A 23,688-nucleotide genomic window follows, 5' to 3' on the forward strand; every position below is an offset into this window, starting at 1 on the left:
GAAGCCAAGCCTCTATTTTTTTTTTGTACAGCACACTGGTAAATGAATACTGACAAACTGATTACATTTTATTTAAGATCATTTTGTTTCCTTACTTTTTTTTTTTTTACCTCAGAGATGTAACAACCTTGGACTGATGGCGTTTAAAAATAAATAAATAAATAAATAAATAAATAAAATGAGCGAAGCAAAAAAGAGTGAAAATATTTTCCAACACAAGATAGACACAGACTTCACATCTTCATGCAACAGTGTAATGTTCTTTATATTACATGGACACATCCACAGCAATAAAAATAAATAAATGGCAAGTTAAATCAAAAGAATTTTGAACCGGTTCACCATTTTGACAACACACGTCTAGTTACTGGGGAAAACACTGGGAGTGACGTCATCGGTATCACTTTTACGATGGAATAAAAACATTCTATTCCCTTCTAGTGGGTTGCATTCATCTGGTTTGATAGCATGCAATATTGTTAGCATATCACTTATCCTACGTGTATTACGTCGCTACCAATGGAGAATGAGCATTGAATATGGTTTACGATATTGCATGGTTGTCAAGACATGACATCACACATTGGAGCTGATGTGAATATCCAATGAGAGTTTTCTGCTGAGCATGCACAGAAGCATTTCTTTGTTTGCAGACAGCACCTGCAGTAAACTGTCGCAGTGAATTGAAAATGTCATAAAAAGCATTACACGTAAAACTTCCACGCTAACAAGCAACTGTAACAATTTGTAAACAAATATGGCCACTAGGTTTGCTTCATTAAATCCAAAAGATTGAGAAAATTCTGAAAGAAAAAAAAGACACACACTGAACACCCGAAAGGCTACCAAAACTTCATTAGATATTCTTCATGCATATTTACAAGAGAAAAACATACCAACAGACATTGAAAAACTGGCAAGTAACCCCCCTTCTTAACTTTTTGTAAAGTTTATAATTATTATTTTTATTTATAATTATAATTATTTTTAATTATAATTATTTATAATTGCGACAATGTTTATTGTTAAAAGCGCTGTACAAATAAATTATTATTATACATACACAATAAATGGAACATCATTCTGGAAACGGAGGACAACAAAAGAATTGGCGGAAAGATCTGAGTAAGCTGACTGAGGTAAGATATAACAGAGCTAAACTGGTAGAAATTGAATGGGAGAGGATGAATAGATGTTATGATCCAAGAGGAAAAGGCTTGATACATGTCCATTTTCTGAAACCGAAGATTTCAACGGGTAGAAAAGATTGAAAGGTACCACCGAAGGAATCTTCAATAATACCAAAACAACCTCTTCAGAAACAAGTAGAAAACAGTTCTATAAAAAGTTAGATGGCAAGATGAATGAGGCAGAATAAAAAAAAAAAAAAAAAAACCTGACCCTCAAAGCTCAACTGAGTTATGGCAGACACTGGGATGAAATTTGCACAGTTCTAGAATTGGTAAGGGGTAGGTTAGTAAAAAGTGAAGGAATAAAATTACCTGATGGTGAGATGAGAGGTGGAAAACGAAGGCTATAAGTATCTTGGGATCTTACAGCTGGATACTGTACTCAATAAGGAAATGAAAAGATCAAAACAGTATTTAAGGAGGGTGAAGAAAATCTGTAAATCAAAACAATGCAGGGAATTTTGTGGCAGGATTGAACACATGGGCAATCCATGTTATATGCTACAGTGGTGGAATCATCGACTGGACAATCTAAGAGATGCAAGAACTGGATCAGAAGATCAGGAAGATTATGAATGGGTGCTTGCACTCAAGGAGCAGTGTTGCTAAATTGCATCTGAAATGGAAGGAGGGAGTAAGAGGCTTGATCAGCATAGAGGACTGCATAACTTCTGAATGTAAGGGACATGCAATAAAAGCAAAGATCGACAAGCAGGCTGCATCACCCAAATGCAGATTATGTTTCCAAACATCAGAAACAATAACGCACAAACAGCTGCACCAAACTTGCCCAGACACAACACAAGAGGCATGATGAGGTTGTGAAGAGAGTTCACTGGGAGTTGTGCAGGAAGTATGGCCCAGAATGTGCAGACAAACGGTACAAACACCTACCAACAACAGTTCTTGAAAACAAACAAGTAGGACTCTATTGGGATTACACCATCAACGCTGCAGAGACAGTTGCCCACAACAAACCGGACTTAATACTTGTGGATAAGTCAAAAAGGAGATGGATTCGGACATTGCTATTCCATGGGACTCCAGTGTGGAGACAGAGAATATGAAAGTGGGAAGATACCAAGAATTTGCTTTTCATATAAGGAGAATGCACAATGTTGAGACAAAGGTTGTAGTGGGAGCACTAGGAACTGCATCAAAGAACCTCAGACAGTCAGTTGAAGCATTAGAACGCTAGCTGCTTTGGGACGATGTCTATTGTTAATAGCACTATACAAACAAACTTGACTAGAAATTTGTGACATCACAAGTATCCAGATGACGGCATTGTTAGGAATAGCAGGGATAACACTCATCTTTGACTTGTTCAATATCATGCTAGCTGAATGGAATACATCTGATATACCACAAAAAAGCCAGCCAATATTATTTAAATGTCACTCAGATCCGTGATGCATTTCTTATGAAAAATGTGAGTTGTTCAACACAAGAAAATAAATGTAATATCTTCAAATTAAGGACTTGGTGACGATGGTAGCTTCATTTGCACTAATCTTGACTTGCATTTCCTGTGTGTGTGTTATAACTGTACTGTATTTTGTTGCTAATGCTTGTCGCTAATTATAGCGGATAAACTAGTTGAACTGGGATTCTACCACCATATACAAAACAAGTACTGTAGAGTGTTATATTCCAGTTATATAAAGTAGCCAAATGTCCCAAAATATAGCATTACATACAAGATCGTCCTAAATCAGGACACCTTTCCAGAAGCACATAAATGTGGCTTAAATATTCTTTTTTTTTTCAACCATATCTTTTTTTAAACTCAAATTTGTAAGACACGAGTATTACAATTACAGTTCAGACATTTACAAAATTTACTAGGACTGTTGTGGCAGCGGGGGCGTGGCCAAGCATCAGTTCGTGAATGGAGGGCAGGGCCAGGGAAGGCGAGTGGCAGTCAGTACACCTGTTCCCAATTAACATTGTCTCTGTGTGCTTTGCAGTAACTACAGAGAGCAGAAAAGGAGGAAGAGAGAAAAGAAAGGGGGTTCTCTCTCCCTCCTTTTCTACTCACTGCAGTTACTGCAAAGCACACAGGGACAATGTTAATTGGGAACAGGTGTACTGACTGCCACTCACCTTCCCTGGCCCCGCCCTCCATTCACAAACCGATGCTCGGCCACGCCCCCGCTGCTACAACTGTATAGAACATAACTCATTCAACAAATTCTGCAACTGAGCACGTGCACAACAGTTCAAGCAAAAGAGTCTCATTGAAGGGCCTAATGCAGCTCTCCGATAGTCCTGAAACTCAAACCTTCCAAGGACACGAAAATTCAATTACAACATAAAATGCCCCAAGCATAATAAATTCAGGTTTATATTCTGCTGAGTCTAAAGTAATTCATGCTGTCACCAGCACAGTTCATTTATTTTTAAATTGTCTTCTCTTACCATATCCACAGTGATTTGGCCAATGTTGGTTTTGCCATACTGCTGCTTGAAGTTCTTGATTCTAGACTGTTCTTTGGGAATGAGATCTGCCAGGACATCTTTCAAGTTCTGTAACAGTCAAGAGATCAAAATATGGTCTAAAAATAATTGTAGTTGCAGAATTCGAAGACAAACCAAAACAGCTTAAAAAAAAAAAAAAAAAAGGGAGTATAACCAGGACAGGGGTGGAGGGTTTTTTTTTTCTTACAAGTCAGCCACATCTGCAAGTCACAAGCATTTAGTCTCCCCCCATTAATTAGTCATTAACCATGTCAGTAATGCTTTTCTTCACCAAAACTAAGCCCACTACAAGTTTAAATTATCTGTAGGAACTACACATACATGTACTCTCTGTTGAACAGTATAGTAACAAGTTAAAAACAACCAAAAAGTACTGGCAAAAATGTACAGATCACATGAACCACAAAATGAATGAGACAAATTTAAATATACAAAATTCATATTTAAATACTTTTAACAGCTTCAAACCTCAAAACACCCAATTCTCATCTTTCACTGGGTAATGTGGAACATGTACAGAACCTAAATACTTAACACATGAAAAAAAAAATTGCTGTACATGGTTAATTTCTGCTTTTGCACATTCATCTCGACTGAACATGGAGCATGCCAGCCACATCTTGAGCCAAATCCTAACGAACCAGAATACTTTATTTGAATCATATCAAGGTTAATCCAGCTACATAAAACGTATTGCTTTATTCAAGTGGGTCTCTGTCATTCCTCTATACAGTTGAAACTAGAGGTTACTTCTTTAGGACCATGGTGAAACCCATAACAGTACAGCATTACAGTATACAAAAGACTGCATACAGTACAGTATTTGAACACAAGACTGAACACACAGTACCACAGATAAACAGAACAGTGTTGTGAGAGAACACTATTGCAATGACAGGCTGCTGCTGAGTAGCAGTAATGATGTACAACCCCAAATCAGAAAACATTCGGACAGTATGTTGAAATTGAAGTTAAAATTGGTCAAATTACCTGTAAATAATAAAACCCCAATTCCATAACTTCAGGACACTGTAAAACATTTTTTAAAATAAATATAAAAACAACCCACAACAGGGCGGCACGGTGGTGTAGTGGTTAGCGCTGTCGCCTCACAGCAAGAAGGTCTGGGTTCGAGCCCCGTGGCCGGCGAGGGCCTTTCTGTGTGGAGTTTGCATGTTCTCCCCGTGTCCACGTGGGTTTCCTCCGGGTGCTCCGGTTTCCCCCACAGTCCAAAGACATGCAGGTTAGGTTAACTGGTGACTCTAAATTGACCGTAGGTGTGAATGCGAGTGTGAATGGTTGTCTGTGTCTGTGTGTCAGCCCTGTGATGACCTGGCGACTTGTCCAGGGTGTACCCCGCCTTTCGCCCGTAGTCAGCTGGGATAGGCTCCAGCTTGCCTGCGACCCTGTAGAAGGATAAAGCAGCTAGAGATAATGAGATGAGATGAACCCACAACAGTATGACAATTTGTAAATCATGGAAATCCTATATTTCATCAAAAACAGTACAAAGACAACATATCAAATGCTGAAACGGAGATATTTTGTTGTTTTTGAAAAAGATATGCTCATTTTGAATCTGAGGTCAAAAACACGTTTAAGAAAAGTTGGGACGGGGCAACTTGTTGGGACTGTAAAGGTTGTGGAATGCTTAAAAACCTAAGTCAGTAACATGACTGGTTTTATAAGAGCATCCTAGAGAGGCTGAGTCTCTTAGAAGTAAATATGGGGAGGGGTTCACTGTTCTGTGAAAGACTGTGTGGGCAAACAGTGCAACAATTTAAGAACAACGCTCCTCAATGTAAAATCGCAAATAACTTGGGGATCACATCATCTATGGGACATATCATGAAAAGATTCAGAGAATCTGGAGAATCTCTGCATGCAAGAGACAAGGTTGAAAACTGACCTTGGATGCCTGTGATGCCCTCAGGCGACACTGCATTAAAAGCAGACATATCTGCAGTGAAAATCACTGTATGGGCTAAGGAACACTTCAGAAAACCATCGTCTGTGAAAACAGTTCATTACTGCAACCAAAAACGCAAGTTTAAACCACAAACAATATCCAGAAACACCGCCACCTTCTCTGGGCCTGAGCTCTTTTATGATGGACTGAGGTGAAATGGAAAATTGTCTGGCGAATCAAAAGTAGAAATTCTTTTTAGAAATCATGGACACCACGTCCTCCAGGCTAAAGAGGAGAGGGACCATCCAGCTTGTTATCAGTGCACAGTTCAAACGCCAGCATCCGTGATGGTATGAGGGTGCATTAGTGCACATGACATGGGTAGCTTGTACATCTGGGAAGGCATCATTAATGCTGAATGATACATAGACTTACTTCAGAACAATATGCTGCCATCCAGACAAAATCTTTTTCAGGGAAAGCCTTCCTTCTTTCAGCAAGACCATGCCAAACCACTTTCTGCACATATTAAAACTGCATGGCTCTGTAGTAAGAGAGTCTGGGTGCTAAACTGGCTTGCCTGCAGTCCAAACCTGTCTCCCATTTAAAACATTTGGTGCATTATGAAGCGCAAAATACGACAAAGGAGACCCCAAGCTGTTAAGCAACTGAAATTGTATATCAGGCAAGAACGGGACAACATTTCTCTTTCAAAACTACAGCAAATGGTCTCCTCAGTTCCCAAACGTTTACAGAGGTGTTGTTAAAAGCAGAGGTGATGCAGTGGTAAACATACCCTATCCCAACTTTTTGCAAAGGTGTTGCTGACAAAGTGAGCATATATTTTTCAAAAACAAAATTTCTCAGTTTCAACATGACATGTCTCTGTACTATTTTCAATGAAATATAGTGTTTCCATGATTTGGGAGTTATTGCATTCTGTTTTTATTTACAGTTTACACAGTATCCCAAATGTAGGGAACTGGGGTTGTATTACACTCAAAACAACAGCATATCGTCTGACATTCTCTCTCCCTCCCAAGAATCATCCATTCAGAATGAGATTCATCACAACCTCATTATATTCTATACACAGTGTGTGTGTGTGTGTGTGCGTGCGCGTCAGCCAGGCTGAGTTACTTACTGTGGATGCACTAACATTTCTGGCAATCACAGCAACACCTGCTGCATTCTGGAGAAGAAAAAGAAAAAAAAATAGTAACTTCATGAATCATATACAGAACCAGTCAAAAGTTTGTATACCCCTACTCGACTCATTCATAGGATTTTCTGTATTTTGTCCATTTTCTACATTGTAGAATACTGAAGACATCAAAACTACTGTACGACATAACGTATACTTTTTGTTTCCCACATAATTCCATACACGTTTGAGATTATAGATTCTTCAAAAGTATCCAGTGTTTACCTTAATGACACTTTGCACACTATTGACATCATCTTAACCAGCTTCATGAGGTAGTCACCTGGAATGCTTTTCAATTAACAGGCGTGTCTCGTCAAAAGTTAGTGGACGTGTTTCTTGCCTTCTTAATGCGTTGAGCTCAAAACAGTAAATAGCCCTAATCCACAACTGTAGTAATCCATATTATATCAATAACTGCTCAACTAAGTAAAGAGAAACGACATCCATTATTACTTTCAGACATGAAGTGACTTAATAAAAAAAGAAAAAACATTGAATTAGAAGGCATGTCCAAACTTTTGACTGGTACTGTGTGAAACATGTTAAAAACAGGGCTTTGAACCGGTTCAAGGAACGAAAACGAAAACCGGGAACTTTTTCTATTTCACATGGAACAGAAACGAAACCAGAAACTTTATTATTTTTTATGTTCCGGAACAGAAACGCTTATTAAAAATAAGGGTAACCGGTTAATACCGGTTTTTTTTTTTTTGGGCTTTTTGCACCTTTATTGGATAGGACAGTGTAGAGACAGGAAATGAGCGGGAGAGAGAGACGGGAAGGGATCGGGAAATGACCTCGGGCCGGAATCGAACCCGGGTCGCCCGCATTCATGGTATGGCGCCTTAACCACCTGAGCCACGACGCCCCCAGTTAATACCGGTTTTTATTTCGTTCCTCAAAGTTTCCGTAGCCTACAAATAAAAAAGCCATTCTTCTCCTGCGCACGTTTCTATGACCTGCTGGGGTTCACTTCCTGTGTGACGTTCGCTGACTGAATGGAGCGGGAAGGTGGACTGCTATCACGTCTCCATTACTGAGTGTCTGAGCAAAGAAGAGCCTGAACGTTGCAACCTCCCTATTGGCTGTTTGTAAAAATGTATCAGTTGTTGCCCTTCCCACGGGAATCATCGCGGGCTCGAGAGACGAGACCTGACGAGTTAGTTCGTTGGTAGCAGAACAAAATGTCTGGACACAAATCGGGTTTTCAGAAAAGGAAAGAAAATAAACGGAGGGTCGAAAATACAAAAAAGGAGGCAGAAAATGCAAAACGAGTTTTAAGGTAGGACAAATGGTTACTTTTCTGAGGCAGCCCGCCGTGGCTGCAGGCTTTCAGTTGTCATTGAATGGTTACTTTTCTGAGGCAGACCGCCGTGGCTGCCTGCAGGCTTATTTATTATAGCCCATTTAGTTAAAATAGTTGATATAAAATGTTTATAGTTATAGTTATGTGATGGTTGTCCTGATTTAGACTGGTGTTTTTTTTTGGGGGGGGTGGTTGCGCGATGTTGCACCCGGGTCCAGATTAGGGCAGAACCGGCCCTGGCTACATTTCAGGTGTAGTTTGTTTTATGTATGTATGTACTTGCATAGATGTGTACTTGGTCTTCCAATATGGCGCCTAACAAAATCTCGCGGCGCGGTGACGTCATGCGGGAGCCCTCTATAGGGCCTGACTAGCCTTTGGTAACACACTAAACGAATTATCTTTCATTTTTGGCACTTTTTCTGTTTGTGTAGATGGGAAGACATACTGAGAATCCAAATCGCCAACATTTGAAATAATAATTGCTTTGAATTATTTCTTGTCTTATTTAATGAAGGTTGTAATAGAATTAGCCTACATTTGGCTTAAGCTGGATGAGACAGAGACATAATTTTATAGCCATTTGTTAAACCGCTGACAGGGAACGTAATTAACCGTTCCGGGAACGAAATTTTTTTGTTCTAACCGGTTCGGGAACGTCTATTTAATGGTGGAACCCAAAACCGGAAACGTTAAAATTCCGTTTCTGTTCGGAACGAACCAATAGGAAAAAAATTCTGGTTCAAAGCCCTGGTTAAAAATAAAAAACAGTTTGAACCTTGTGTACTAACAAAAGGCCACCAAATCTGCACTGAAAAAATAATAATGCAAGACAAAACAAGTCAACCTCGAGACCAACAGTACGTACAGGGATGCTGACACCACTAACAATTCTAGTCTTCTTACCAATTTTATGCCTCAAATACCTTTAAAATATAGACAGAATGGATGGCAAATTCAGTGAAAGCCAGAAAATGGGCTCTTCAGATGCTGTGTAAGAATTTTAGATTAAAAATTTAAGAGCGGGCGGCACGGTGGTGTAGTGGTTAGCACCGTCGCCTCACAGCAAGAAGGTCCTGGGTTCGAGCCCTGGGGCCGGCGAGGGCCTTTCTGTGCGGAGTTTGCATGTTCTCCCCGTGTCCGCGTGGGTTTCCTCCGGGTGCTCCGGTTTCCCCCACAGTCCAAAGACATGCAGGTTAGGTTAACTGGTGACTCTAAATTGACCGTAGGTGTGAATGTGAGTGTGAATGGTTGTCTGTGTCTATGTGTCAGCCCTGTGATGACCTGGCGACTTGTCCAGGGTGTACCCTGCCTTTCGCCCGTAGTCAGCTGGGATAGGCTCCAGCTTGCCTGCGACCCTGTAGAAGGATAAAGCGGCTAGAGATAATGAGATGAGATGAAATTTAAGAGCATTAACTAAAATTATCAACAGAATGTCAAGAAACGACAGTTTCGACATTACATGAAAAGACAGACAGACATCGGTCTTGTAGCCACATCTACTGAAGTTCGCTGGTTAGCATGCTGACCCCAAGACAGGACGGTCCAGCCGTCTTGTAATACCACTTAAGCGCAACAGATGTTAAGGGAGTTAGTGCAGTGTCCAGTCTGCCCTCAATCCAAAATGAGAAGAAGTCACGCTATGCACATGCCGCCACTGTATGTAGAAGTCACCCCGGTTATAAACACTGGCACAAAGATTTTTATTTTTCTCAGTATTCAACTCAAATCCTACATAAACACTAGGGGTGTAAAATGGTACACGTATTCGTACTGGACCGTTTTGGTACAGGACTTTCGGCATGGTGCAACATGAACGTTGAATGAATCTGAGCAGGCCTACAAGTTGGAACTGTTGATGCTGCACTTGAGTTAATATAAAATTAGGTACTACCTAATAGCAGAGCTTCCATTCAAATGAAAACAAACATGCAACAGATGGTGTACTTTGATGTGTTTCAATTTTATCACGAGAAGATAAATTTCTCCAAACTCACACGTATATTATTCTTATTACTATAAACTACAGTGTGCTTTAGGGATTTATAGCAAAATGTTTTGAAAACAAAAAGATACATTATTCATGAAAACACCGACTGGATTCAGGTCAACTTATCAGATCCCGAAGGATTTTGCAGTGATTTCAAAATCAACATCACTATTTAGAATTAAATTCCTACAACTCATTTCTGTTAATTCATTTTTTTACATTTTCTCTCTCTTTGAGCTTGTTGCTTTTCTTGTGAAAGATTTCTTCACCTTTCTCTAGCTCTTTTACGTCTTCTTTCCTTTTCTTCCTCTGTCAAAACTCTTTCTCTTCCTGGTTTTGGCTTCATCTTTCCCTCCTTGGTTAACTTGTTCTGACATCTTTTTAAAGTTTGTAAAAATTATTTTGTTGCGCTGTTTGAGTTGTTCTCGGTGGAAAAACCCGATAAATATGAAATTATCTGTAGACAAAAATAAGTTATGTAGGCGCGCTCACGCTTCTAGCTCCCGCCAAAATCAAACAGCCAATCAGAATCGCGAGGGGCACGGACGGAAGGACACGGCTGGGATCCCTGTGTCCCCATGAAAAATCAACTCGATGGGTTACAATATTTTCTTCAGTATGGAGCTCTGCTCGCACAGGAAAGCTCCGCTAATATAGAAAAGTTCATTTTAAATTTATTTGAGAATCTTATTTATTGGGCAGGTTAGTGGTTTGCATCAGTATTCCATTTTATTTTTAGTATATTTCATCTCATCTCATCATCTCTAGCCACTTTATCCTGTTCTACAGGGTCGCAGGCAAGCTGGAGCCTATCCCAGCTGACTACGGGCGAAAGGCGGGGTACACCCTGGACAAGTCGCCAGGTCATCACAGGGCTGACACATAGACACAGACAACCATTCACACTCACACCTACGGTCAATTTAGAGTCACCAGTTAACCTAACCTGCATGTCTTTGGACTGTGGGGGAAACCGGAGCACCCGGAGGAAACCCACGCGGACACGGGGAGAACATGCAAACTCCACACAGGTATATTTCATTTAACCCTTGTAAGGTCTTCGGGTCGGTGTTGACCCGTTTTCAGTTTTCATCTTAAGAAAATGATACAAAAATATTTTTTCAAACTGAGATTCATTGGCCTTGGCTCATTTTCTGTGAGGAACATAAATCAGGAAAAAAAATAATTGACACCCCCCCCCCCCCACATCCCCCCCTACACATTTGTATTACATACAGGGTCTTCGGGTCCACTGGACCCAGGGCTAGTTAAAGTGTGGAAATCATAGGTCCTGTGTACCCTCATTTCCCCTACCTCCTTTCTGGGCCTTTCTGTGTGTGTGTGTGTGTGTGTGTGTGTGTGTGTGTGTGTGTGTGTGTGTGTGAGAGAGAGAGAGTGTGTGTGAGAGAGGGGGAGGGAGAGAGTAAAGCAGGTGAATGATGAGCTTAGTGTGAGCCACCAGTGCTGTTCCCACACTAGGTTGCAACATTTCTTGCAACATTTCACCCTCTGCCCTGCAGGAAAGAATCTTGGGGAGACAGTATAAATATCTCGGTCAGTGTGGTTCCATACCACACAAGATGGCAAAGCGATTTTCAGTTCAAACTGCTTTGGAATTGATACTGGAAGAGACAGAAGGATTTGAAGATGATGCAGAGGAAGAAGTTTCAGAAAATGAGGATCATATTTCTGAAAATTCAGAGTCTGACACTGAGTTTGAAGAAGAGGATGAGCATCAGCCAGGTCCAAAAAGTAAAATAGCCTCAGGACCAGACCTTCAGCAGCCTGGACGATATGAGCGGCGAGGACAAGCCTCTGAACAGTTGGCGCCAGGACCAGCCTGTGTGGAGCCAGCCGTAGGACCAGCCCGTCAGCCTGCATCAAAACGAAAGAGAACTTCAGGACCAGCCCGCCAGCAGGAAGTCACAAGATCAGCCACTGAGCAGCCAGGCATAGGATCAGACTGTCAGCAGCTTGAAAATGACAACATATGGATGTCAAAATATGCACACAGTGAAACTCTGCTCCTCATGTGTGGTATAGCCTGGCATGAAAATGGCCGTGTTCAAAGGGCCTAGCAGTCCCAGCATTTTTCTGTCTACCTAGAAGACCCACATAGGGGCCATTTGGCCCGACCGCTTTTCCCCAATACACTAATCACTCATTTTGTTATGGTAATGAGGCTGTTAGTGGCAGTTTGTGGGGTGAGGAGGTCACATTTCACACACTTCACACTTCAGTGGTGAAGTCATGTTGGCTACTTCTGTGTGAATGTGAGAATGAGGAATAAAAACGCATTCTATTCTAAAATGTGAACATGTGAATGTCCCATGTGACCATAACGACTCATGTGACTGCAACCAGACAATTGTTTGATGGATAAATACCTCAGTGCACATGGACTATCGCTTCAGTTCCCTCAAGAATTTTGTGGTGAAAGAAGCTCCTCTCCAAGGAACGAAGATGCAGAGATTCAACATTCAACAGGCATTGTAAGATTTCATTTCTAAGCTGTAAGGTAACTAACAGCCACATTTCCAAAACAAAATGAATGTCTACAGGGAGGACTTGGGGCCAATTGGCCCTCTTGTGGGTTTTCTAGGTAAAAAGGCCAAATGGCCCCTCTCTGGGACTTCTAGTGTTAAATGTTGTTCAGGCAGATATAGTGTAAACTGACCTGATAAGGTTAAATTTCTGATGAAATAGTTCTGGGCAAACTTGCTTAATTTGTCAATTTGTTGATAATTGTCAGTTGTGGCTGTTTTATGATGCAATTCCTTATGTTTTTACATTTTAATAAAAAAATAAACAAAAACGAGTAGCATTTCTATTCATAATCATATGATTTAACACAGGTGAAGGGAACAAATGTAACAAGTTTTGTTTATATTACTTGCAAATGGGATGAAGTAAACATCTGCTGAGTATTTTAACAAAAAAAGGTTTCAATAGGTTGAATTAAGGACCCAAAAATGCCATGGGTCAACCCGACCCAGCAGCTACCCCTGTGTAACACAAAAACGAAGACCCTACAAGGGTTAAAATCTCATCTCATTATCTCTAGCCGCTTTATCCTTCTACAGGGTCGCAGGCAAGCTGGAGCCTATCCCAGCTGACTACGGGCGAAAGGCGGGGTACACCCTGGACAAGTCGCCAGGTCATCACAGGGCTGACACATAGACACAGACAACCATTCACACTCACATTCACACCTACGGTCAATTTAGAGTCACCAGTTAATCTAACCTGCATGTCTTTGGACTGTGGGGGAAACCGGAGCACCCGGAGGAAACCCACGCGGACACGGGGAGAACATGCAAACTCCACACAGAAAGGCCCTCGCCGGCCACGGGGCTCGAACCCAGGATCTTCTTGCTGTGAAGCGACAGCGCTAACCAGTACACCACCGTGCCACCCCAAACAGACAGATAATACCTGAAGTAATTGAACCGCTTCTAAAAATAAATTCTTCTCTTAGAATTGGCCATGTACCCAAATCCTTTAAACTAGCAGTTATCAAACCCCGGATTTAAAAAAAAAAAAAAACAAAAAAAAAAACAACCTTGATCCCATTCAGCTGTCCAATTATCAGCCAATATCAAACCTCCCCTTTATCTCCAAGATCCTTGAAAAAGCTGTGGCACAGCAGTTATGCTCATATTTACATCGGAATAACATCCATGAAATGCATCAGTCAGGATTTAGACCTCATCAAAGCACAGAGACAACACTGGTTAAAGTAGTAAACGACCTACTGTTTGCGTCTGATCGGGGTGTGTCTCACTGTGTTGCTTGACCTTATGCCGCTTTTCCACTACCAACGCGGCTGAGTTGGGCTGAGCCGTGCTGAGTTGGGCTGAGTCGAGCTGAGCGGGGCTGTTGGGGTTGCATTTCGACTACAACCGCGCTGAACCGTGCTGGCTGGAAGTGGGTGGACACATTGGGTGGAGTTAGCGAAAGTGGGTGGACGTCACGTGATGTCGTTAGGCGGCGCAAACAGTGACATCAGTGACCTTTTCAGCGGTAGTCTCACGACCCGGATAGTAAACAATAAACATGGAGGACATGGAGTCGTTAGTGTTGCTGGTCTTGGTGCTGTGGCTTGTTGTCACCGACAACGCGGACAGATACTGGCAAGAGCGTATAGATGAAGCGAGGCGCATAAGGCTTCAGAAATTCTCGTAATTCTTCTTCTTCCGGGTTTATGGTGTTTACAGATCCCAGCGTGCTCGCGGGGCGTGTGTGGGCACGTGAGGACACTCCTCCTCACCAATCAGTGCACAGGGGAGTGTCTCCTCACGCCCCTAGCCCCACTCGGCTCGGTTTGGCTCGCTTCAGCCCTACTCCAAAACCGTGCGAGTTTTGGGTGCTGAGTAGGGCTGAAGCGAGCTGAGTCATGCTGCTCTGAGGTAGTCGAAACGCGAGCCGTGTCGGGCTGAAGTGAGCTGAAAAAGGGTAGTGGAAAAGGGCCATTAGTGCAGCATTTGATACCGTTGATCATTCCATTCTTCGGGGTAGACTAGAAAATGTGGGAGTTAAGGGAACGGCCCTCTCCTGGCTCAGCTCTTATGGGCCTTTTCCACTACCCTTTTTCAGCTCACTTCAGCCCAACACGGCTTGCGTTTCAACTACCTCAGAGCAGCATGACTGAGCTCACTTCAGCCTTACTCAGCACCCAAAACTCGCACGGTTTTGGAGTGAGGCTGAAGTGAGCCCAACCGAGCCGAGTGGGGCTAGGGGCGTGAGGAGACACTCCCCTGTGCACTGATTGGTGAGGAGGAGTGTCCTCACATGCCTACACACGCCCCGCGAGGACGCTGGGATATGTAAACACCATTTACACCGTTTATGTGCCTCGCCTCATCTATACGCTCTTGCCAGTATCTGTTGGCGTTGTCGGTGACAACAAGCCACAGCACCAAGACCAGCAACGACTCCATGTCCTCCATGTTTATTGTTTACTATCCGGGTCGTGAGACTACTGCTTAAAAGGTCACTGATGTCACTGTTTGCGCCGCCTAACAACATCACGTGACGTCCACCCACTTTCGCTAACTCCACCCAATGTGTCCACCCACTTCCAGCCAGCACGGTTCAGCGCGGTTGTAGTCGAAATGCAACCCCAACAGCCCCACTCAGCTCGACTCAGCACCGCACGGCTCAGCCCAACTCAGCCACGTTGGTAGTGGAAAAGCCCCATTATTTAACTGGATCACTATCAGTATGGTGATGTAAATGGTGATTTTTCTAGACATACTGAAGTTCAGTGTTCCACAAGGTTCTATCTTTGGTCCACTGCTTTTTTCTTTATACATGTTATCCCGGCGTGATATCACTCATAAACATTGTATTAGTTTCCACTGTTATGCTGAGGACACACAGTTGTATGTTTCTGCAAAACCTGATGAGAGACACCAGCTTAAGAGAATTGAGGAATGTAAAAAGGACATTAGACACTGGATACTTATTAATTTCCTACTGCTGAACTCTGACAAGACTGACGTACTTGTACTCTGACCACATGCAGCTAGAAGAAAGTTTTCCGATTACACAGTAACTCTGGATGGCCTTTCTGTTTCTTCACGTGCAGCAGTAAAAGACCTTGGGGTGATTATTGACCGCAGTCTTTCATTCGAAACTCACATCGATAACATTACCGGGATAGCTTTCTTTCATCTCAGAAATATTGCTAAGATAAGAAATTTAATGGTCACTACACGACGCAGAAAAACTAGTTCATGCTTTCGTTAGCTCCAGGTTGGATTATTGTAATGCCTTACTGTCTGGATGTTCCAATAAGTGCATAAACAAGCTCCAGTTAGTTCAAAATGCAGCAGCAAGAGTCCTTACTAGAACTAGAAAATATGATCACATCTCCCGTCTTATCCACACTGCACTGGCTCCCAATCAAATTTCATATTGATTATAAAATACTACTATTGACCTTTAAAACACTGAATGGTCTCGCACCACAGTACCTGAGCGAACGTCTGGTCCTTTATGACCCACCATGCATACTTGGATCAAAAGGTGCAAGCTATCTGCTCGCTTGCTCGAGTTTGTTGACGGTGTAGTGGGTGGCTGCTTTATGTCCCGGGGCTCCCTCATGCCTGTGTTACCTTCTGGCTCTCCCCTTTTAGTTATGCTGTCATAGTTTTGCCGGAGTCCCTACTTGTACTCAGCGCAAAATGTATACTGTTCCTACTTATTCAGGTGACATTGGGCATACCTAACAACCTGTGTTTTCTCTCTCTTTCCCCCCAATCTGTCCATCTGAGTTACATGTCAATCCGGAGATCGAGATGCTGACCTCTTCTACTCCTCAGAACCTGCCTGATCCATCCTGGTGCCCTGTGTCTGGTTGGAGTCTCATCACATTGCTCCTGTGGAGGACAGCCCCATATGGACAGTTGAAAGTCACATTTGGAAGATACTCTGGAAACTTACAGTAATGCTTTTATGGCTGAGGATTACAGTTGACTTGCTAACTTTAGGACTGCAGTTGTCATGAACAGTTTTGCACTCAAGTTCCATCAATGAAGAGTTTATAACATCAATGAAACTGACTTCATGTTAAAACTGTTAATGTTGTCTGTTGTTGCCCAAATGAGGGTGGGTTCCCTTTTGAGTCTGGTTCCTCTCAAGGTTTCTTCCTCATGTTGTCTGAGGGAGTTTTTCCTTGCCACCGTCGCCACAGGCTTGCTCATTGGGGATAGATTAGGGACAAAATTAGCTCATGTTTTAAGTCACTCAAATTCTGTAAAGCTGCTTTGTAACAATGTCTACTGTTAAAAGCGCTATACAAATAAACTTGACTTAAGAGTTTGTTATAGTGAAATGTAATATGATGAGTGAGTGTGGAAATTCAAGATCACTGTTCCCCTCCCCAGTGGTGTTGACCAACAAAGATCACTCCAACAGCAAAACATGTAATGGTCTGTGAGGTCACAGATAAACCCAGAGTAACTTCAAAGTAATTAAAGGCCATTAGTTTTACACGTTGGCTAATTTAATTGCCAGTTTAATTGGGTTCTCAATCTACTTTAGGACTGATGTGAAAATCTGAGGTTTCCTGTCAAATTTATATGGAAGTATAGAAAATACTAAAGGGTTCACAAACTTTCAAGCACCACTATGTCTTTACTGGAAGTCTATTAGAAGAAATAAGACAGTAAAGTGTGCAATTTTGAAGCACTTACTTGGTTGTTGCAATGACAACTGCAGCAAGTAGTCTTGTACTTAATATACACGCAATGCCACAATATCATGATCCTAGATTTCTGTAAACAAGGTCATTCTAGAATAATATGACCAAGTTGCTGTGCGTGATGCAAACATGAAATTGGGAGGAGGACATCTACCTTTTCACACTGCTCATTTATATTGGAGTTTTATCATGGAGAAGACATTTCAGTAAAAGAATCAGTATGAGACTAATTGTGTGAATATCTAAAATTATTACAAACCATTTTTCAGCAGTTTCTGTCAAGAGTTGTGTAACAATTAAACAAGTCTCTGCCAGTCATTCATTCAGTGAGCAATCAGAACACTAATTGAACAACATGCAGTTAACTAATGGGACAACTATGTACAAGACCGTCAACACCTCTCCTCTTAAAAAGTTTCTTCATCATATAGCCTCAGAGCTTTTCCTTGCCATTGTCACCTTGGGACTGCTCATTAGGGATACGCTTATTAATTCATATGTTTAAGATGTACATTTTTCTGTAAAGCTGCTTTGCAAAGATGTCTAGTGTTAAAAGTGCTGTACAAATAAATTGACAAACATGTTTGTGTATCACACGTACCCATAAACGCACTCAGCACCTCAACACACACGTACATGAGTATAAATAAGGCCTTAGGTCCAACAGTATTATACCAAGCCATCTGGCAAGTATATAGGCAAAATTACTATTTTCAATAAATAAGACAGCAGCGAGGGCGGCACGGTGGTGTAATGGTTAGCGCTGTCGCCTCACAGCAAGAAGGCCCGGGTTCAAGCCCCGTGGCCGGCGAGGGCCTTTCTGTGTGGAGTTTACATGTTCTCCCCGTGTCCGTGTGCTCCGGTTTCCCCCACAGTCCAAAGACATGCAGGTTAGGTTAACTGGTGACTCTAAATTGACTGTAGGTGTGAATGTGAGTGTGAATGGTTGTCTGTGTGTCAGCCCTGTGATGACCTGGCGACTTGTCCAGGGTGTACCCCGCCTTTCGCCCGTAGTCAGCTGGGATAGGCTCCAGCTTGCCTGCGACCCTGCAGAAGGATAAAGCGGCTAGAGATGATGAGATGAGAAGACATTTCAGTAAAAGAATCAGTATGAGACTAATTGTGTGAATATCTAAAATTATTACAAACCATTTTTCAGCAGTTTCTGTCAAGAGTTGTGTAACAGCTAAACAAGTCTCTGCCAGTCATTCATTCAGTGAGCAATCAGAACACTAATTGAACAACATGCAGTTAACTAATGGGACAACTGTGTACAAGACCGTCAACACCTCTCCTCTTAAAAAGTTTCTTCATCATATAGTCTCAGAGCTTTTCCTTGCCATTGTCACCTTGGGACTGCTCATTAGGGATACGCTTATTAATTCATATGTTTAAGATGTACATTTTTCTGTAAAGCTGCTTTCCAAAGATGTCTAATGTTAAAAGTGCTGTACAAATAAATTGACAAACATGTTTGTGTATCACACGTACCCATAAACACACTCAGCACCTCAACACACACGTACATGAGTATAAATAAGGCCTTAGGTCCAACAGTATTATACCAAGCCATCTGGCAAGTATATAGGCAAAATTACTATTTTCAATAAATAAGAAAGCAGCGAGGGCGGCACAGTGGTGTAATGGTTAGCGCTGTCGCCTCACAGCAAGAAGGCCCGGGTTCAAGCCCCGTGGCCGGCGAGGGCCTTTCTGTGTGGAGTTTACATGTTCTCCCCGTGTCCGTGTGCTCCGGTTTCCCCCACAGTCCAAAGACATGCAGGTTAGGTTAACTGGTGACTCTAAATTGACCGTAGGTGTGAATGTGAGTGTGAATGGTTGTCTGTGTGTCAGCCCTGTGATGACCTGGCGACTTGTCCAGGGTGTACCCCGCCTTTCACCTGTAGTCAGCTGGGATAGGCTCCAGCTTGCCTGCGACCCTGTAGAACAGGATAAAGCGGCTAGAGATAATGAGATGAGAAGACAGCAGCAAATGTACACTTCACCTGCAAATCACTGACTACATCTTTGACCTATAAGCCCTGGAACACACCAGAGGACAACACAAGCACCCAATGACCTCTGACTGGCTCAACCTTCTTTTGTTCACAGCAAACTAATGTCTTGCTCCCTATTAAGAGACATTCCTACAGAGGACAAAATACTGCTGTGTTGCTTCAGGACATGTGTGTGCACAAAGCAGGTGCCGAAATGCATCAAAAGTCACAGAGAACTGAGATTATCCAAGTGTGTGTCCTTTCTTTCATATTCTGGAGATACCACGGTCATCTGTGATCAGGAGTCCAAGTCCAGGCTGGAATTTCCATCTCTGCTGTTGGCCAGAGATGTTAGTTGATGCAGAGCAATAAGAGGTCTTCTTCAACCAGCTCTCCTGTGATGTTCCATCAGCAGCAGTTTGAAAAGATATCTTCAGGATGAGCAGCGTGTATAAGAAAGGGAATTAACCACAGGACACAATCACCCAAGCTGTCTGACTGTCCCAAGGATTAAATCCGATCATTACAGGGATAATAAACCATTAGTCAAGCAAATGTATTGGTGGAGAACCATCACAGAACAAACCAGGAGGGTGGGAGACTGAGGCTACGTTTACACTAGACCGTATCTGTCTCGTTTTCTTCGCGGATGCACTGTCCGTTTACATTAACCCCCCTGAAAAAGCGGGGAAATGGGAATCCGCCAGCGTCCACGTATTCAATCTAGATCGTATCAGCTCCGGTGCTGTGTAAACATTGAGAATACGCGAATACGCTGTGCTGAGCTCTAGCTGGCGTCTCATTGGACAACGTCACTGTGACACCCACCTTCCTGATTCGCTGGCGTTGGTCATGTGACGCGACTGCTGAAAAACGGCGCAGACTTCCGCCTTGTATCACCTTTCATTAAAGAGTATAAAAGTATGAAAATACTGCAAATACTGATGCAAATACTGCCCATTGTGTAGTTATGATTGTCTTTAGGCTTGCCATCCTTCCACTTGCAAGTAATAAGTGATATGCGCTGGGATCTCACACACAGCGGCTCAGTCCCGAATCGTGGCTTGTTCACTTCACTCGCGCGCTCTGTGAGCTGCGCAGGGCCGGAGTGCGCACCCTCCAGAGGGCACTCGCTGTTCAGGGCGGAGTGATTTGGAGCGCAGGATGCCTGCGGAGCCGAGCGTATCCGCGTATTGGTGTTGCTGTGTGCACGGCTAACGGTTTTAGTGTAAACGCGAATCATTTTAAGAACATTAATCTGATGATCCGCTGATTCGACGTAATGTAAACGTAGCCTGATTTACAGGGGAGGAGGACAGGGCATGGAAGGAAAACCTGCAATGGAAGGAGCTGGCAAATCACCAGCAATAAACTCTTTCAGAGGAAACATCAGGTCAGATAGCCCTAAAGTGCAAAAAACTAACAGGACAAAAATGAGGAACAAGAGAAATAAATACAGGGATGTGATTTGGGGCTGGTGAAATTATCTGAAAATTTTAGGCGGGGGTCTGGGGGCCACAGGCCCCCAGCTGGTCCAGGGCAGCACCCTGGTGAGGGGACAAGGGGGGAAGCCCCCCGAAGCTCCTGGGTTTTCTGACTTAAAAATTGTACTAAAATGGCAAGCAAACACACAAGAAAAAACTTGTCATGATTAACAAATTCAAGCCAATTTAATGGTCAACATGCAACTCTGACACACACACACTCGCTCACTCTCACACACACACTCTCGCTCACTCTCTCACTCGCGCGCGCACACACGCACGCTCTCACTCACTCACTCACTCGCGCGCGCGCGCTCTCTCTCTCTCTCTCTCGCTCGCTGTCACTCACTCACTCACTCACTCGCTCTCTCTCTCTCACTCTCTCTCGCTCTCTCACTCGCTTTGCATCTTTACGCTCGATCACGGAGGCTGCCATCTTTCAACTCTGTTTGAAGCGAGCTTACGTACAGCTATCTAACAAGCGCGTTCATTGGTTGTTACAGAGCGATGGGCCAATCACGTACCTCGTTTCATCTCAATGACGGAATTGCGTAAATGACGTAATTACGTCAATGAGATGAAACGAGGTACATGATTGGCCCATTGCTCTGTAACAACCAATGAATGCACTCGCTTCAAACAAAGAGTTGAAAGATGGCAGCCTCCGTGATCGAGGCATAAAGATGAAAATCCGAGGCTGCCATCTTTCAAACAAAGTCGGAACGAATAGGATACGAATGTGGATTTGAGGGAAAAATCGGAAGCATTTTTTTTTCAAGTTTTGAGGTGAAAAAAGCGGAATTCCGCGAATTCGCGGAAAAATCACATCCCTGTAAATAAATAAATAAAATTTACAACCAAATATTAGTGACAACTGATTTAAATGTTAGTGAGCACACGACCAGCTTGCGCTCTCACAGCACGTCATTGCATTTAGCCAGCTAGTTCTGCTAACTAGCAAAGCACTAAACATTCGCCCCTTTACCAAATCCCAGTATGAATTGCACACTGGGAACTTCCAATGGCTCGGCTCACGTTGCAGAAAATGGTGCAAAAACAAATATTAGGCTGCAAAATCAATGTTCAAATATCGGATGCAAGCTGAAATGTGATATTAGATTGTCTTCATTTGTCTAAGTTACTGGTTCCATGGTATTTTTCATCAGCACAGAAACTTTTAAAATCAGTCAGTCACTCTTATATTATTGCATCGTCTTTGGCTCTGACTGACCGCACTGCATTCTGCAGACTCCACTGATTGACAGTATAGCTTTCACCCCTGTCTGTTCAGTCAGTGATGAAATTTCTTTGAACATTTCTATGTCAGACCAGCAGACTGATCGGAGGTCAGCGGGGTGACAGGTGTAATAGTATCCGAGAATAAATATCCGAATTCCAGTCTGCTTTACACCCATACAAATGGATGAGATCTCTTCAATTCATGAAATAAAATCATCAGTAATTAATTTCTAAATATTTTATTCACCACCGTGGACCACTGGGATCAATGTAGAATGTTCCTGGTTGCACTGGAAAGCAGAAGAGGTAAAAGGCATTAAAATTAGAGTCAGCAGCTAGCGGCTAAGATGATTGTTGCTCAGCCTCGGTGAAGCATTAAATGTTTAATATACAATCTACATAATATTTATTTATCACTGGACGTCTGCTAGTACAGTTAGATTATAATAATGAGCACCACAAAATGCAGTGGCAGTGCAGTCAGAGCCAAAGACAATGCCCGATTAGCTTCTGTGCTGACGAAAAATACCATGGAACCAGTAAATAGACAAAAGACACAGTCTCATAACATCACATTTCAGTTTATAATAGATATTTGAACATAGAAAACGAAATTTATGGCCCAATATTTGTTTCTGTACCATTATCAGCAAGCCAAGCCACCGGAAGTTCCCAGCGCGCAATGCATGCTGGGATTTGGTAAAAGGGCGAATAGCGAAAGAAAAATGATAACGAAGAGAGAAGACGTGTCAATTATTACCCATCAACAATAACACGAACATGTACTAAAACTTAAAAACGGTTGTGAAACCAGACACTAACAAGTCCCGTTAATTAAATGTTACTTATTTAAATAGATAGCCGACGTGAAGCTAACCCCGAAACTACAGCCGACACACATTCAACTCTAAAAGCTTAACATAATAACTAGCGTTAACTAATTAAATGTGTCCGAAATGGCGTTCAGCGATACAGTTACTCTCTTCTGTAAACCTGTAGTGTACATGCGGTCACCAAACCTACTGATTCTGCAGAATTATTTATCAAAGCGTATTATTAAAATTCATAAAACAACATTATCATGTAATCTGAGTTCGCGTGTTGGCCTATCGAGTAGAAATCGGATCAAGTTAATAACTCTTACCTTTGAACAAAGAAGCCTATGAGCCAGTCTACTAATATTAAGAAGAGACATAATGCCTGTATGTATGTATGTATAAATATTAGTATTGTGTGTTGATCAATCCGCTGCCAGCGCGCGGACCTACTTGAAGGTGCCCCTACAGTGGCTCAAGTGAAGGTTGAAAAAGGCACTCGGGCTCAAACGGAATTGCGAGTTAAATTACAAATGGCTCAATATTGAAGATGTAGTGCACTAACTAGGGCGCTAGAGCTGTTATTTCATACCGTGTGTAGTACAGTGAAGTAGGAAGCGATGAGCCGTTTACTATTTATCCGCATGTTGGATTTGGACGGGGCTTGGTTTACAGGAAACTGCGAACAGCACCAGCATTCACCAGCGAGATATATAACCGCATTTCATTGGCTGTTGACGTCTGCTTTCTGTTATATGATTGGTTCATCTGTGTGAAGCCGATTTGGCCTTTGAAAAGGTGTTCAGGGATATGCCTGAAAAAAGAAAGTCATTAAATGATGCTATGGCGCGCTATTTCTTTAAAAA

General features: G+C 42.5%; 1 protein-coding gene across 2 annotated transcripts in view; it reads right to left on the bottom strand.

The window, feature by feature from the left end:
* cs (citrate synthase) overlaps nt 1-23,483 on the bottom strand; it is a 55,452-nt gene extending 31,969 nt beyond the window's left edge. Inside the window, exons 1-3 of one of the 2 annotated variants that reach the window (XM_060937319.1) lie at nt 23,415-23,483; nt 6,725-6,772; nt 3,612-3,719 (exon numbers count right to left, since the gene is read on the bottom strand). In XM_060937319.1, coding sequence (XP_060793302.1) covers nt 3,612-3,719; nt 6,725-6,772; nt 23,415-23,468 — 210 coding nt within the window. In that variant the 5' untranslated portion in view covers nt 23,469-23,483. Of the gene's footprint in view, nt 1-3,611; nt 3,720-6,724; nt 6,773-23,151; nt 23,344-23,414 lie in introns of those variants that run through there. The other variant, XM_060937320.1, reaches the window with a different exon arrangement.
* Nucleotides 23,484-23,688: the final 205 nt, after the last annotated feature.

The sequence above is a fragment of the Neoarius graeffei genome, chromosome 13 (assembly GCF_027579695.1).
Source record: "Neoarius graeffei isolate fNeoGra1 chromosome 13, fNeoGra1.pri, whole genome shotgun sequence".
NCBI classification, from domain to species: domain Eukaryota; kingdom Metazoa; phylum Chordata; class Actinopteri; order Siluriformes; family Ariidae; genus Neoarius; species Neoarius graeffei.